General features: G+C 46.0%; 1 protein-coding gene across 4 annotated transcripts in view; it reads left to right on the top strand.

Moving 5' to 3' along the window:
- Positions 1 to 700: 700 nt before the first annotated feature.
- The window catches only part of SLC38A1 (solute carrier family 38 member 1), a 41,663-nt gene continuing 24,675 nt past the window's right edge, over positions 701 to 17,688 (top strand). For 2 of the 4 annotated variants that reach the window (XR_011327815.1, XM_069802238.1), the window contains exons 1-4: positions 701 to 906; positions 9,301 to 9,513; positions 16,774 to 16,849; positions 17,434 to 17,549. Coding sequence is in view for 3 of the 4 variants with exons in the window: in XM_069802238.1 (XP_069658339.1) it covers positions 9,395 to 9,513; positions 16,774 to 16,849; positions 17,434 to 17,549 (311 nt within the window). In the remaining variant the exon portion in view is untranslated. Of the gene's footprint in view, positions 907 to 2,515; positions 2,623 to 3,089; positions 3,229 to 9,300; positions 9,514 to 16,773; positions 16,850 to 17,433; positions 17,550 to 17,688 lie in introns of all 4 variants that reach the window. The other 2 variants (XM_069802240.1, XM_069802241.1) reach the window with 2 other exon arrangements.

Genomic DNA, 17,688 nt, shown 5'->3' with positions numbered 1-17,688 from the left:
CGTGCCTTGCGACATCCCGTGCAAGTCACGCATTGCGTGGGGCGAAACCAAGGGCCGCGGCCTCAAAATCGCCAGCCGTCTCGCTTCAGGTTTGTTCTTAAAAAGTATTCATTTTTTCCAAGCCGAAAAGCTCATACGAGGCTTTCTAGAGATTAGTATGGAAATAACGAGCTATGGCAAATCATCGGTGCATCAAATCCCCCTCTGGATTTAGAGCGTGTCTTGCCCCAGTGGAAAGCGCTCTCAATTCTCACACAAATGGCAGCATTTAGAGCTTCTTGCGTGACGAAACAGGAAATCGGGTAACATGATGACGCCAGATCTTCCGCGGCCGTTTCAGGGAAAACGCCGCAAGAATTCGGCGCTGCCTGCCACGAGGGGTTCTCCTGTGGGCAAGAAAACAAGAGAGAGAAAAACGGTTGTGGTGGTGGTGTAAAAAGAGTGAAAAATTGTGGGTTGATTTATTAAAAAAAAAATAAATAAAAATAAAAAAGGAAGGTGCTGAACGCCCGCGCCGCCGGGGAGCGGGGGGTGCCGGGGGTCCCCAGCCCGGCCCCACGCGTGACCGCGGAGGTTCCGCGCCCCGCGGCCCCTGGCAGCGCGGCCCCGGCGCGGGGCGGGGGCGCGCCGGGCGCGCTCCCGCCTCCCGCCCACCTCCACATGCACACACCCGCGGCGGGAGGAGGAGGAGGAGGAGCGGCATCTTCCTCGCCGCCTTTATTTCGCCACTTTCATTTCCCCGCACACACACACACACCCCGTTCTCGTCCCTTCTTCTCCATTTCTTTTTTATTTTTTTTATTTTTAATTTTATTTTATTATTATCCCTGTAATTACCTGTCGGGGTGCTCTCCCGCCGGAGAGGGTGGATTATTCCTCGGGGGATCCCCGCGGCTCCTCGGGAAGGTAGGCAGCAGCTGATGCAATCGTGGGGGGGGGGGATGCCGGGGCCGCGGCTCCCCGCGCAGCCCTTTGTCTCCGCCGTGTGCGCAACACCCCCCCCCCCACCACACACCCGGCCAAACGCCCTGGCGAGGAAGGATTTCAAACCTTAAAAATGGGTTTTAAGGTCAGCCAGTCGGGGAGGGGATGGGGGGAGCCCAGGAGGATCGGGTTTGGGGTAGGTTTTTGGGGGAGGGAGGGAACGGTGCTGGCCATGCGGCATCTCCCGGGGGGGGGCTGGCCGCCGGGATGCTGCCGTAGCGAGCCGCTGCGGCGTGCCTTTAAACAAAAAGAAAAAAAAAAAAAAAGAAAAAAAAAAAACCACCCAGAAAAACCCGGCGGCCGGCAGCTACGAGCTTTCGCTGGCAGGGCCCAAAAAAAAAAATTAAAAATTAAAAAAAAAAAAAACCATAAATGAGTTTCACGCTGGCAAGCGTGATGGCTGGCTGGGCCGCGTGTGCCGCAGCCCCCGCAGGATGCGCGGCCGCGGGTTCAGCCCTGCCTGGCGAAATCCGACCTTTCCCTTAAATCCAGCGCTGCCATCGGGTCAGTGGAAGTTTTACGGTATTCGGAAAATGCAGGCTGGGCCCACGGCGTGTGTGTGTGTTTGCCCGTAAAGGCATAGTAACAGCTAAGCTGCTCGCTTTTAATGAGCCGAAGGCGAGAACAAAAAAGGGCAGGTTTCCATGCCTGGGTATGCATTTGCTCACGTGCGTATACATCCAGCTCTCTCTCAGGACAGAGGGTTTGCTCCCTTGGTTTGCAGAGTTTGCAGTGCAACCTGTAGCTAGGATGTATCTCCTTGTGCAAGAGGAGACCAGGGGGTGTGTAAACCCGCGCTTTGTTTAAGTGACATTAGAGGGACCGACGCGAACCCCACGTTTGGCAGCAGGTTTCGTGGAAGGCGAAGCTGCCGTCCGCTTGTGCCACCAGCTGAACCCAACCACGTATTCCTTAGGCTATTCTGCGTTTGGGGCATTTCTGCTAAGCTCCCTTCCAAATGATAGTAACCTGTGCTTTGTGAATGATAGTAACCTGTGCTTTGTGGCACTTCATCCACCTTTAGGTTTGTTTGGGTTTTACACGTGCTTGAAAGGCAACGTAACATGGATGGGCCATTGTTCTAAAAAAGATCCTAGCTAATTGATAAAATACATTCTGGAAGTATAAAAAAAAGGCCATTCTGAGTCTAACCGTCTTAGATCAGAAGTAAAAACAGCTACAGGGTGAGTAAGAAAGAGCATCTTTCCACCTAACTTTTACTTGATTTGCCACCAAAGTACCAACGTCCTTTAAAAAGCCTCTAAAAGGAGATTCCATCTGTTGCTGAAGGATACAGAGTATCAATAACTGCCCTTTTCAGGCTAGGAGCCCATGCCAAAACTGCACTGAAATCTAGGGGCAAAACCTGTCTGAAATCTAGGAATTGCCATATTGCCGGTAAGCAGAGGCCTTCTGCTGTGGCCCGGTGGAAATTCACTGACTAAAATGGGATCTGCTTCACTGTCGTACTGCACGACTCCTATTTGACTTTGCCCTTTTTTTTGGAAGGGTTTTTTTTTTTCTTTTTAAGAGGCACCATAGAGAGAGCACTTCACTGAAGCACACTGCAGCATCCTCTGGCTTGTCGCTTTGAGACCATTTATGCTGTAGTTGGACCAACTGGGCTCTCCAGCCCAGGTGAGGATGGGAGACGTGTTGGCAAAGAGCTCCGCGCACCCCCGTGCAGAGGATTGTCCTCCGAGTCGTCCGGGGCTTTCCGCAGACTGCTGTAGAACATGGAGGATCAATTCTCCTTCACCTCCAAATCCTGCTTTTTAAAGGCTAGAAGGGGAGGGAGGGGTCTCTCAGCTGGTCTGCTTGCGGGCTGCTCATCCTGGGTCTCTGTCCTATGTTTCGTTGGGGTTTTCTGGATTTGGGGGTTTGTTCTTTACCAGGGGAAGAGTGGTGACTGAGCAGAAATGGGACTCTCCTTCCCCCTGTGCTCTCCCCTGTCTTTTTCTCAGCTTGCTCATTTCTGTAGAAACATGCTTAGCACATGGCGTGACAATAACCACCGCTTTTGAAAGTTTGTATTGTGAAGGCAAACGAGATGTTGTGGGAATACTTAAATATTCTAAGGCTGAATTCAGTTTCCTTTCTGATAGGTACTTATTCCTGTGGCCTTAATCCAATCCAAGAAGTCTGAGCGGCCACACTTGGGAAAAAATGGCAGCTTTTTCATGTTGAAAGTGTTTCGCGGCCCTTTTGCAGTTAACTCCCATAATATTTGTGTGAGCTTATCAGGTAAATATCACTCTGAGTCTCTTACAGTCAAGAAAACTGAAGCAAACAAATTACTTGTAAACTGGAGCAGAAAGAAAAGTGAGTTACATATGAATTTATGCAAAGGGTCCTTCCTTCTGTAGCAAAAAAATTATTTTAAATAAGAATTTCTGAGCTGCTATTTAGCCCTTACAAACACATCTGGATAGTCTGTTTCACGGCTGTAACCCATAAAGCCCCACTCGTACAGCGCTTCCACTTTCTGTGGAAGACAACAGTTCGTTTATTCGTGGCGGTGCGTTCTGGGATCTCTGGAGCAAAAACGGAGACTGTTGAGAGAATTTCACAGAGAAATATAATTAGGAAAAAATGTGACTATATTCCTCTGCCAAATGCCTTCCCTAAATTGACTGGGAAGGGCTCAAAACAAAAATGTACTTAAAACCATTTTCCTTTATGGCTCATCTTTAAGTGTTTTGCCTAAAGTAATGAATCACTGGGTGAATCAGACTGGGTTTTTATGATTTCTTATTTGCCTGCCTTTGATCAGCTGAGTAGCCTGTCGAGACTTAATTTGGGACTGTCTTCCCTTTCTTTATGGCAGCGTGGAGAGCAACGGGGCAGAGCAGGAACATTTTCCTGTTGCAGCACAAGGTCACGCAGTACCGAGAGATAGGTTGAGAAACCACATTTGTGCTCGTCGCTTCTTTTTTAGAGCATCCTTTCCTGAGTTTGCTTCTCAAGCCTTCTGTCACTTGTTTGCCCCCCCCCCCCCGTGCCCCCAACCTTATCTTTTAACTCTTTCCATCCCTTGTGCCGTGGGGGCTGCGTGAGTGAGAAGGAGCCTGGAAACGAAAGGTGATGGCTCGCAGCTGCCAAGCAAACAGCTGCAGCAGCTGGAAGGCCTTCCAGCCGCCGCACGACCCTCGGCATTGCCGGTGGGCAGGACGGGTGCGTGCCGGCACCTCGGTGGTTCTCCGTGAACCGGTGGGGCCGGGGCGAAGCCCCTTCGTCCTGCGGCTGCAGCCTGCTGCAGAGAGGCAGTACCGAGGAGCTGGAGGCAATGACATTTCAAGCACTGCAGATGTTTGCTCAGTGGATGTGAGTCAGTCTTTAATTTCCAAGCTCTTTGTTGTCTCGGTGGCTCTTCTCTAATCTCTCCATTTTGTCCTTCCTGTAGAGGAGGAGTAAATCGGGAGCTTTATGTTCCACATGTCAGGTGTCACTGATGCCGAACAAAAAGGAGATCGTTGCCTCCCCGCCTCCCAACGTGACACTGTTACGTAGAAAGCCCGTTATTGCTTTTTGTCAGTTAAGTGAATAGTCCGTACACAGAGTTTCAGGCTCAGTGTTTCATTATTTATATCCGTGGCGTCTTACTGGTCGTATTCTTCTTCTTTGAAAGAACTTTCAAAAGTATGAGCACAGAAAGACGTATCACATCTCAGGCTTTGCAGGAGTAAAACCAGCTTGTGTGAAACTCAAGCGCTGGATTCTGATGACTCGTAACGGACCAAGAGGAGTTTTTGGCAAAACTTCCTTTGAGAAAAAAGTTGAGTCATATTTCAGCTTTTAAGCATATTATCTTGAATTCCATAGTTAAAATTGCCTAGCGTGTCTTGGATATTTGTCATCCCCACAACCGTTTGATTGCGGGAAGCGCGCAGTGAATGAAGTGCCTGGTGAGTGTGCAAGGGCTCATGACAAAAACCATACCCAGAGACTGGCGAGATGGTGTCCAACCCGACCACTTACCCAAACGCCTCTTGCCTACTGGGTCAGCTTTTGGGCAGCCACGTGTCTTAAGGTGGCACTTTTTGAATGATGTCATTTACAGGATATGAAAAAAAAAAAGGCCTGTGAATTAAGCCGTCACCATTACCACCAGGAGTGATAATGTTACTGTTAAAAACACAACTTCTAGCGAAGTGTTTTCTGAGATTACACCTCTTCCAGGTACTGCCCAGAAAGGATTCATGCTTGAGCCAGCAGAATAAATAAAGTTAGGTTGTCTGTATTACCATATTTTTTCAAATACAAACTTTTTGAGCCCATTACTGTTGTTGTGGAATTTTAAGAGTCCAGAAAACTGGAGGTGTAGGGATTTTATTTTTTTTTTTGGATGTTTCAGAAGGCAACAGAGAAAATTACCCCAGTTCTTGGAATGTGTTTTAATGGCTTGTGAAGGTCTCAATGTCCTTGAGAAAAATAAACTCATTTTATCTTCTTGTGTCATCTCACAGTCCTCCTTCTGAAGTCTCTGACCAGTTGTAATCTTTCCCATATTCTGCAAGGAACACACGATGAATAAATTATCCATAATGGTTTTTACAAGACATGTCATGGGATGTTTAAAGAGAAAGCCAACCTCCTAGGCCAGAGCAGTGCTTTTTCTGCTAAATGGAAGGGCTAGATCAGCTACCAAACACAGACCTTTGAGGTTCCTTTAGAAGGGTCATTAGCTCTTTCCTGGTTTTCTCTCGGGATGATTCCTGCTTCAAGAAGGAGTGTTTGCCCATCCGAGTAGACAATTTTGAAGTAAGAACAAAATTCTTGTTTCTTCTTGTTGATTTACTGTGTGTGTGTCGGGAGAGAGAGGTTTGATGGCAGGTCTCTGGAAGTTTCCTTTTTGGGAGGTCGGAGGCTGGGCAGAGTAGTAGGCACAGTGACTGGAAGTGATTGGGGTTGCTACAGTCACTCTTCAGATGATTATTTACTGCCTTTCAATGTGAGTTCAGAATAAAGCTCAGTCTAGGAACTTTTGCCAATCTAGCATTCTTATTTACATTTATTTCATGACATTTCTTGAATGAAAAGGCCTTAAAAGTACAAACATTACCATGCTGCTTCCAAGATAGCTCAGCATCAACATATGGTGAATTCTTATCAGTTGAAGCAATTTTTTTTTTTTCTTCTTCCCGCGGCGTTAGTGGCACCTACACCTGAGGTGGCGACTTAGCTCAGCTATCCCCAGCATCGAAGCTCCCTTTGGGAGCAAAGCTATTGCATTTCCAGAGAGCAGCTCAGCCTGGCTGCAAACCCCTCCTGTGGGCCAGGGCAGATTGTCCTCTGGCAGCGCCAAGAGGCCAAGTGATGCTCGACTTGTAGGGAATAAAGCTTGTTGACGTGAACCCTACCCTTTGGCACCGTAGTTTTTATTTCGATGCTGCGATTTGTCGCATCTGTGAACGTGAAATTTAAAGTAGGTGATTTGGGGGTGAAATTCATGCGACCACCTGTGCTCCGCTGACTGAGGAGGGTGCCTAGAGTGATGCACAGCGACAAAGGGCTTGCTCTGTATATATCTAAGGTAAAGTTATCTTGGTAAAAAATTTGCAGTTTGCATAGTGGTTTTTTCCCAGGTATCACACTTCCATCGCCCTTTCCCTCTGAATCTGCAAGCGCTTCACAGACTGAGTGTTATTGTCGCTATTATCATCCTAATTTTACAGCTGGAGGTGCTAAGGACGGGGTAGTTATCCTGTGCCAAAGACTTGCGATGAGTTCATGCTGTGACAGTCAAAGTTTCAGTCCCCAGCCCCACCGCTCTCTCTTCACCCTCCTTCTGTTTTGGTGCTGAGATCAGGTTTTCTCATACTTGGAGGTGCAGCGCATTATTTCATTCAACAATTTTTTTTGTTTCAGGGGTTTGTTTGGTGTTTGGTTTGGGTTTTTTTAGTAAATCACTTAACCTAGCGAGAATCCGAGGCAGATTCAGAGGTGTGCCTGGTGTCACGCTGCTTCAGGAGCAACTCGTCTGCCCGAAACCTGGGATCTGCTGAAAGGATTGTGGTGCTTCAGCTGGCGCTCCTTGCACTGAGGCTTCCCTGCATCTTCATTCGATCTGTTTTCTGTAGAATCAGAGTTTTGGTTAAGACAAAAAAAGGGTGTCGCTTTCACACCGCAAAGATTCCTTGCGGATAAACCAGCGAGCCGTTCTCCTGCCGGTCCGGCCTTGCAGCATTTCAGCTACAGAGGGGCGAAGCGGGAGCTGCACGTCAGTGAGCCGTGAAGTCTGCTCCCCAGCACCCCGTTTACCTCACGGGAGTGCTAATTTCAGCACCTGCTTTTGCAACACTTAACAGGGGATTTTCTTGAGCACAGGCAATGTCATTTTCTTGAGCACAGGCGATGTCATTTTCTGAAAATCCTCCTGGGGGACCATGACGCAAAATGGCGCCCAAAGGGAAAGCTTCTCTGCTTGAATCTTACATGCACTTTTTTACATGGGTTTTTAAATGTCAGGGGATACAGATCTCAGTACAGAGGTTGTCAGGTCTATTAAGGAATTATTTATTTTAGGAACTCATGGTCACAAGAAGCTTCAGGATTCAGCGGGCTCGGTCCTTGCCACCTCAGCAGTCGCCGTCTCCTGTGGCTTTATCCTTTTATAAAAAGATCGTGCTTCTCTTCCAAAATAGGTAGACTATTTTATCCCCGCAGCCTCCGGGAAGACTGTTCCAGAATGTCACTGCTAAAACCACCCTCTGCTTGCCAGTCTGCATTTATTTATCAGCAGCCTAAATCCATTTATTTTTTTTAATTGTGCCAACATTTTAACACCCGAGCAGTCGCTCTCCTGGTATCTGTAGTGGAAATCTCTTCCGCAGAGGAGATGAAAAGGACCCAGCTCACATCCCCACCGACACCATCCTCGCACCAGGCCGTACCAGGCCCCGTCTGCCACCATAACCACGTGCTTAGTTGCTTCTTCAGTAGAAAAAAGCAGTTCCAGCCCTACTGCAAGCCTCGAGGCTAGCCTTTAAACTTTACACCTGAAAGTTGGATGGTTTGGGCTCTTGAGGAAATGTTAAGGGCACACGTAAACCTTAAAACTGCATTTCTGAGAAAGTATTTACAGGGGAAGAAAAATTGCTCATTTGCAAAGGCCTTTTCTGCATGGTGGAGATGTGGTATAAACCAGAAGTATTGGATCCTGTAAACTTAATGTGAAACAGGCAGATGTCTGTCTGAACGAGTGAACTACATCCTCCTGCCTCGACGTAGTGCCCTGCAAAAGCCAGGGATGCTCCTGCTTCTTTGGTTGCATGCGAGCAGTTGGATGGGTTTGAGGTAGCCCTGGGAGTTTAAAAATATCCCCAAATTAATCTGGCATCTGAGCATTCACCACGTACCCCTGGGTGAAGAGTCGTTTGGCAATACTGCAGGAGATTCATTCACAAAATGGGAATTGAGAGAGTTGTGGTGCAGGAGCTTGTTTGTGAGTAACATCCTGTTGCCTCAGCACCACGCTGGAGTGGTAGCTCAGCCGAAGAGTGATTGGACTCTGGAAAATATTGGTCTTTTGGTTGATTTGCATTGCTGATGAGGAAATATGTCACTGTAGCAGACTTGGCTGATCTGCCTTTGGTGTTATTCTTGGTGCTCTTATGCAACACACCTATCAGAGGAGAGATCACCCGATCTCTACATAATAACTGCTTGACACAAGATATACATTACTCTTTCTTCCTATGATACATGAGCTTAGGGATTTGTTTTTGTCTGTTTCTGTCCTCATTCAGAGTAAGTTTAACTATACACAAAGCATCCTCTGCACATCCTCTTTACCAAAAAACTTGAACATATTCAAATACCTGGACTACAGCTATTAGTAGAACAGGGCACTGGGATAACTCTGTCCCTCTGTTCCATCCACTTAGCAACACCACGGACACAATATATTTTATACTTGTAAGTAGAAATGGAGAACATACAGAAGACAAACACCGAGTATCAAAAAGGGACTTGGACAAGCAAATCAGTTTTATTCCTCAGTTTGTAGGTGGTTAACCTTTTTTCCTGAAACAAATAGGATTGGTTTGCTCACTAGTTTGTAAATACAAGTACTGTCTTCAGCAGTTGGTTGCAGAACCAGGTATATTTATAAGGTTAGTGAAGCTGATCTCATTAAGGCGTATAAGGTTACTACCGTTGTGCAACGCATTTAGGTTATAACCTGAGGTCCTTCTAACAAAACAAAATCGGTTGCTAAGGACGGTCCCTCTCGTCCAGGTTTCACTCGTTTCTTCCGGTGATATTGCCTGCTATTGGTGGTATACATCTTGGGTTTTTTTCTTGTGTTTTATTTAGGTTGCTGACAGTCTGGCTGCAGTTTACTCACGAGATACCAACCAAACACTAATATTTGGAGAAACACTTGGATAGGTACAGTTCCTCACCCAGGATGCCTTTCAAAGCCGGATTAGAACTGACTGAATTGCAGAATATGACTGTCCCTGAAGATGATAACATCAGCAATGATTCAAATGATTTCACAGAGGTGGAAAATGGCCAGATAAATAGGTGAGTATTTTTCCACTGACGCTGCCTGTGCTAAGAAACACGCTGTTTAAAAACAGCATTCTAATTTTCAGTATATGTCTTGAATTATTCATTACCAAGTCATGCTCCATTTGAAGATGTAATTTGAATTTCATATGTGACATCTGTTGGGCATAGGCTGCAACAGCAGATAAAGCAAACAGAGTGGCAATTTATTCATCGTTTTGAATCTTTCAAATTAGTCTAATAAAATGCACAAACATATAATGTAGCAAAAAGCCAACATTCTGAAATGTCTGCTTGGATACAGCAAAGAAGCAATAATAATTAATACAATTAGGCCAATGGCATCATTTGGGGCAAATCTCTTTGTTGACCTTTGATCTCTGATATGACAATTTTAACCTGCCTGGCCACCTCCGTGCACCCAGGCTCCTGGGGATTTACAGCTGGTGGGGTTGGCAGCAAACATAGTCCCGGACCACGTTTGCAATTCGGCAAGACAAACCAGGCAGCTGCTGTCGCTCCCTGAGGCAGGGATGGCAAGGAGATGGTAAAACAGACTTACACCTAACTGATGTCAAGTTTAAAAAAATGCATCTATTTATTAGTATGGGTGAGAATCATTAGGTTTGCTTAAATTATTAGGCTGTTGGCTTTTCCTACGAGCTGTACAGTCATTTCCAAAGAGCAGCCTGTTCCACCAGCCCCCAACAGGTGCTGAGCTGTCCTGTTCGCAGCAGAGACCTGCTGACGGACCCTGTCTGGGTTTTGTGAGCTGTAAAAGAAACTGGTTTTCGATCAAACTTCCTGTTCAAATATCGCAAACCAAGGTGGAGCACACTGGTCAGCTGGTGCTTGTGTGGGGATCCAGTCCTGCCCGGCACTGGTGCTGCTGGGAAGCCTCTGCGGGCATATCATCCTGCTCCTTTACTGCTGGGCTGCCGTCGCCTGTGTTTATGGTCTTTAAAAACCTCTTCTCTTGCCTTTTTGTCTTCCTTTTGGCAGCAGCTTCTCCACCTACCTGGAGAAACTCACTTTCTAGTGTAAAAACAGAAATAAAAGCTGGTTTTTCCCATGTGAGGGTAAAGTCATGTGGCTCTCATGGCCGTGTGGGTGAACAGGGAGCTTGGTGGCACATCGTGCAGGAATCGGCACCCAAGGTTGGCCATACCGTGCACATAGCAAAAGCAGCCAGCCAAACCCTGGGATGGAGCAGGGGCCTTCCCCCCCCCGGGGGAAGTCCTGGGGCGGTCACCAGCTGCACCATATAGCGGTGCGACCGCAGTACAGCTGCACTGTTGAAGATTAGAGCTGGTCAGGAATTTTCTGATGCAACTGCTTTGATGGAAAGTGCCAAAACAAAACGCAAACCACTTCTGTGTAAAAAAAAAAAAAAAAGAAAAAGAAAAAAAAAGGGAGACAAAAAGGCAAGAGCAAGAAAAAAAAAAACCCTCCAACTTTGCCAAAACAAAACAGTTCCAGTATGAACCTGCTTGCTTTCCTGCTGGCTCACTTCATAAGGTGAGGAGCTCAGGGGCTGACAGTGGTAAATTTGCTTCCCGGAGCCCGCCGAGCATTTATGTCCTTGAGGGAAGGAGTGGCTGTACCGGGCTGGTTGTGCCTCCCCAGCGCTTTGGCTGGTGCCACCAGTAACTGTTATGGGGAAGAAACCCTGTTAGCGCTTTATCTGTCAGTGAATGTTGACAGAGGGTGGGGAAGGAGCGTGCCGTATGTGCCTGATCCTCTGTGGTCACAATGTGCTTTGTGGAGTTAGGGCATCGTAAGCGTGGCAAGGTCTGGGTCAGATGCAGACTGCCTGCAAAGGGAAGGAGGAAAGTGGGGTGAGGAAAGAGCGTCAGAAACTCAGAGGCAGAATTTCTGATTACTGTTCTGGCTCTTAGGGCAGATGAACATATTCCACAATTCTCCATTCCTTACTGGAGAACTTTTTTTCCTCTTCAGAGCATCATTTGGTTGTAGGATGCAGCCCATTACGGCTGTCCATTATCCCTCTGCCGAGGCGCTCATGGGACAGCTACTTATTCATCCATCCCATGCATGAGTATTTTTCCCCCTCTGTATCCCGGTGTGTTCATGTTCCCATCCATGTCTAAAACAAAGAGTTTCAAGGCAGCTCGTGCTGACGACAGCTCCCAGCGCAGCAGCACGTTGGCACTGGTGCAGCCCCGTTGGCATCCCCTGGGGCTGAGCCACCCGAGGCCACTGCCCGGTGCAAGCACCTCCACGCCGGCATGGGGGATGAGCAGGCGGGCAGACCCTGCCAAACGCATCCCGAAAGGATGTGGTTATTCCCTTCCTGTAGCTATTTTGGCAAACACCCTGTCTCCATGGAATAAGAGATTAATAGGAGTACAGAACAACACATTTTGTGCTGCCTGGCACATGGTGCGAGGCCTTGTGAAACTCCAAAGTCCATCAAAATCAGTGCGACTTCTTCTGTTGATTTCACTTGAGCTTTAGATTAGATCTGCAATTTTCAACTAATTTTTTTGTTGTTGTTTCCACCTGTTTGATTTTGCACTCTCTGTTTCATTTTAAACATTTTTTTCTCCCAGTGCGTAATTTTTCAAGCTCAGCTAGAGCAGAGTTTTTAAGGGTCTTTTGGAGAAAGAACACAAGGGAGAGGGTGATTCCAGGTCTGATTGTAAACTCCAAGTATTTTTTCATCTTGGAAAAGAATTCTCTAGTTTTGTTTGGACTTCTAGCCTTTTCTGGGCCTAAATATGCATTTATATATGCAGTTGTAGGGAGGGAGGGGATGTTGTTTGGAGGGGGCTGTATTGGGAGGGTTTTTTCTTTAATGCAGATGTTGAATTTCTTCTGGGAATATCAATAAAGAGACTTGCACCAAATCTGGACATGGATTTGGTGACTTTTAACCATCTATCCTGGCTATAAAACTTTGCCACCTCTGCACATGACTGTAAACCAGTTTTTAGATGACTTGCTCCTTCTCTGTAACTATGACAATGCTCTTGGGAAGCTGCTGGCTGGATGCCTGTCTTGGTTTACAGCTACTAGTAAGTTATCGGCACCCCTTGTTCGGTTAACAAGGTTGTTAGTAGGTATACCCAGATCTGGTCCAAGTTCACAGTGTAAGTCAGACCAAGGTTTCTTCTGCATGTCTTGTTCCTGCCTGCCCTGGAAATCTTTGCCATTGCTCAAGTTAGCGCTCCATTTCAGAAGCTGCCTAAGGATAAAGTTCTGTCATCTTGGCAAAACTAGCTTTCCCTAACAAATGTTTAAGGCATTGTCAAATATTACTTTAATTGAATTATGTTTAAACATATCTGTGAGATGGCTAAATGGTTTTTGGCTAACTCTGCTTAGCCAAAATGGTTAGCTCAGGGATATCACCTTAATCAAACATTTCTCATTTAAGTCCTTTAATAAATTAAATTTGGAAACCATAGTTAAATGTGGTCCTTTTAAAACCACTTTATCAATAAGACTAAGTTTCTGCTTTGCACTAAATCAAACCAGGAAAAGAATTAGATGAAGAAATTCTTTCCAAGCCAACCGTGAGGCTTCATGCATCGCAAGGATGAGCTGATTATTTTTTGGCCAGGGTATTTTATTAGTGTATCTGAAAAGTTGTGTATAAGCTGTTCATACTCAGCTGTGATGTAGGAAACACAGCAGGAAAGCAGAAACATATAAGAACAGGTTATGTCTTTTAACGATGAGTAAAGCATTTGAAATGAAGACAACAAACAGCGCAAATGGATTTCATGCTTGTCAGGGAGTCAGAAGGCTTTGAAGGCACAGACGGTCCGACTGCGCATTTCCACAGCACCTGTCACAGTGGCCTCTAGTCCTTGGGAGGGCTGGGAGAGGCTGGACTAAACAGTCGTTTCACTTCGTTCGTGTCATATTTATAGAGGTCAAACATACAACATTCTGTGACAATGAATAGCTCGTTTTCTAAGCACTTCTATTAAGCAGAGCAGATGCATGTCATGGTTTAACTAGAAATTCCAGTATTCCAACATATGTTTCCTTTCATATGCTATAGGGGAAAAAACCACCCTGAAACAAAAAAAATGTTATAAAAAGCAAAATCTTGGGAAAATTTGTTTCTGCTGAATCCATTGGTTTACCTTCCCCCTACTTTTTTTTTTTTTTTAATTTCAGTTCAGTAATACATTCCATTTATGGAAAACTTAGGCTGTCATACGGTACGTCTGTACCACCTACCGAGCGTGGTCCCGAGGCAACCTTCTTGTCTGGACTTGCAGGTTAAGTTGCCTGCAATAGCAAATGCAGCACAGCCTCCGGATCAGGCAGACCCCCCCATCTCCCACCACCGCATCGCTGCGGAGCTTTCTGGGCAAGCTGTCCTGGGGTTGGGAGGCAGGTACTGGGAAGCACCCCGTAAAAAAGCTGGGCTCAGTGCAACGTACCCCGTGATTTGGGAGCCCCGTGTGTGACTTTGCCCTCCCATACACATCACACAGCATAAATGGAGAAAAACGTGCAGTGTGAGGTAAATGTGGGGTGGATGAGGAGCCGAGCTTGTAATAGGAGATGAGAGGCTGGACAACAATCCCAGTCCATTTTAATGTAGGACTAACTCAAAAGAAAGTAGTTTGGATCAATTTATCAAATCAGACTAGTTTTCTTGAGTCCCATCCAGAAGGAAGTAATGTGTTTGTTGGCCACAGAAGGTGCCAGGTCTGCAGAAGCTGTTTCCTCTGTCAAAACTATTCTAATGGAAAGTCCCACGGTCACTTTATATTCAAGCAATATTACTCAAGTATTGTCTTTATCGTGCGTTGGTTCTTTCACAATAGTTTTCATCAAACTTTTAATACCAGGTGGCAATAATAATACTATCTACAAATTTGTTATTTTTGTAATTATTAAGGGGGGAACTGGCTGCAGAGGGATGAGGAGAAGTGGGGGGAGCAGACTAGTTACTTCTATCATAACTCTGACAAAATCTAAAATGACACATGATCTCCATAAATGACAGAAGAAGGCAAAGTCCACAGATGTTCCCAGCAGCACTTACAAATCCAAAAGAGACAAAACTCTTCTCTGTGCTCCTGCCCGTACAAATTGCCTGCGGGGTGTTTCGAGAGAGAGCTGGAATGTCTTTTTCAAACCGTTCACACTCTGTTGCCTGCGTTCAAGAGATGGGCTTTAAACAGACATGAAAAAAAAAAGCACATGCTCTGAATCAGGTTGAGATTTTATTCTGTGAGGATGAAATACATACACGGTGAGCTTTGGAAAGTTAATTTTGGATCAGTCTATCTTAGAAGTGATTGCTTTTCACTTCCTAAAACAGTGGGAGAGGTTCAGCCACCTATTCCAACTGCGTTAGGGCTGGTAAACCTGGTACGGTGTCTATATTTTGCAGCAAATTAGTTGCTGAAGTTAGTAGTTTAAAAAGTATAAGAGAAGCCTGTAGTTGGTTTTTATTGTTATAAAGGAAGTCAAAGCAGACCAACGGTAGGAGTCAAAGTTGCAACAAAACCGTCAAAAGTACTAGATACTTTTTGCCAGCTATGGCCGGATTTAAGGGATAAACTCGGAATGTGTATGTAGTACACAAAATGTTAAAGACACAGGGCCCAGAGTGCCAGCTGTGGAAGCCAAGTCAGCAGCATTACAATTGCATGATTTTGGCATACGCTTAGAAGCTGTGCTAGCATATATCGCTAGTAATTAGGCCACAACCAGGGTAGCAGGGAGTTTGATAGAGCTCTGCCTTTATGAGTTCACGGTTATATTACCAGCCTGAATACCGCTGGATGTACCTAAGCGGTGCACAGTCTTGAGTCACGGTTTGAGCTACTCATCCCCGGCCAGTAGACGTTCCCAGCTGTGGGGAAAGGCCAGCGGTGCTGCTCTTTGTGTTCAGCATATTGTTTGTCTGAATTTAAGAAGGGCGACCTGAATTTACCTACAGCAAAAAGGGTCTCTGACACTTGGTGACAGCCCCTGGTTAGGTACGTAACTCGTACGATGGCTGATGCATTAGCCAGTGCAGCCTAAGAACCATCTGTGGATTAACGAAGATGCCGGGGACGTAATTGTGCATAAACCTTCAAAAGATGAAAAGCTGAAAGAATGCTTTATACAAACTAAAATGTTTGCTGAAGAGAGGATCTGGGAGAAGATAACAGCTCATCCAAATCAGAAGTGTCGTAAATCCCAAGGATACCGACGCAGCCACAGGAGGCAAATCTTGTTCTGGTGACGGAAAGTTCCTAAATGTGGCTATATCAAGGACACAGAACAAGTAAAGGGTGCAGAGAAACAAAAGCTGTTTACTCCGTGTTTCCTTGCACAGAAGTGTTTTAATTTTGCAGTATGGTGAATTCAGTATTGTGTTTTGAAGACACTTAAATGAAAATCCGGTAGCACAGAACGATGCACCAACAGAGCAGGTCGCCCGGTTCATGATGGTCCGGGTGGTGCTGGCTGCGTGCAGCTCCTCTCCCTCCTCTGAACTCCAGCCGTACCCACCCCACGGTGGCAATTTAGGGTTTTGTAGGGTGCCGCACTGTCACCCGGCACTGAGGGGACAGACAGGTTATTTTAGGGACCCTTGGCAGAATAATGACGGCACTAAATTGTAGTTACAACTAAAGCCTTATTTTCTTACCAGGATATTATGATTAGTGTGGCACAGAATCAGCGGGTGGGCAGGGTACCTGGGACCTTCCAGGCTGGCACGGAGGGGAGTCATTGGGCTGGCACCCAGGAGTCTTGAGGCTGATAGGGAGGGGAAGGAGAAATCTGTTTGGTTTGTCTGCTTGGTTCACAGGACCTTCAGGGCCTGATAACGAGGGAAAGGGAATGGGTGCATGGCCCGCTCAGTCTCAGAGAACGGCTGCTTGCCTGATAAAATGGCATTAGTTATGCTAAGCACATGAGCAGGGGTCAGGAGCAGGGGGTACCGGTCACCCCTTGCAGGACACCTAGAGAAGTATCTCCCCTCAGTGTCTGTGCAAACAAATTGCTTTCCCGTCCACAAAATCAGTGCTGCTGCTTTACCAAATCTCCTAAAAGACCATTCTGTATATATACATTTATTCTGATCTTGTGCTCGTGTTACCTTTATTGATGCCCAATGCACGCTGGTATCAGTGAAGCATAGCCTGGCTCATTAAAGTTACGAGTTTGACCTCTTTTTGCATACAGTTTTTATACATTGCATATTTTGTAATCACATGCTGCTCATGGAATTAATGTGTTCGCATTTTCTAAACACTTGCTGGAAATAAATCCTCTGACTTCTTTCAGCAAGTTTATTTCGGATCGAGAAAGCAGAAGAAGTCTTACAAACAGCCACCTGGAGAAGAAGAAATGCGATGAATATGTAAGTCTCTTGCTGCTCTTTTCCCTGTCAAAATGAACTGTATGTTATGTATATGAAGGGCCTTAGACATGGTCTTCAAAAGCGGTGGGCACACACAATTATAACTGAAATTCAGGTTCTAGTAGGAACTGCCTGTGCTCAGCGCTTAAAAACAAACAAACAAACAAACAAACAAAACCCCAAACCCAAGCATTTTGGTCGAGTTGAGGCAAGGGAATCCCTTTGGCCTGCGTTAGGCAGGAGGTCCTGGTGGTTCCTTATGGCCTTACAATATATAAATCATGGGCCTAAGATGTTTCATGGGTGGCATGAAAGATGGGGTTTAATACTGAAAGTGTAGCATGAGTTGTGTGTTGCCTACACCATTTACATCAGTTTACAAAATCTACAGGACAGCAGTCAGAGTGTAGCTGTGACAGGGTTCAGCAACACTTTTTCCTCTTTCAAACCAGTTTTTATTAAGTCGTTTCTATAGCAGTAGTTACTTATATCTGATATATCGCAAAACGTGGATTTTGAAGCACAGATGCATTTCCCTGCTCCGTTCCAAGCTGCTGCTGATGCATCTGTCTTTACTTCTCCAGATCCCAGGAACTACTTCGCTGGGGATGTCTGTCTTCAACCTCAGCAATGCTATTATGGGCAGTGGGATTTTGGGTCTTGCTTTTGCCTTGGCCAACACGGGAATTCTTCTTTTTCTGTAAGTATTCACGTGGTGAGTAGCTGATCTCTGTGCAGTTTCACTGCGTTTAAAGAATGTGTGCGCTGCCAGCAAGCAGAGGGATTTACAGTCCATCTGTAATCAAGTGCAGCGTTCAAGCCTGAAAATGTTAGCTACA

Source organism: Haliaeetus albicilla, chromosome 14, assembly GCF_947461875.1.
Source record: "Haliaeetus albicilla chromosome 14, bHalAlb1.1, whole genome shotgun sequence".
Lineage (NCBI taxonomy): Eukaryota > Metazoa > Chordata > Aves > Accipitriformes > Accipitridae > Haliaeetus > Haliaeetus albicilla.
This window is presented reverse-complemented; position numbering and strand designations above follow the sequence as displayed.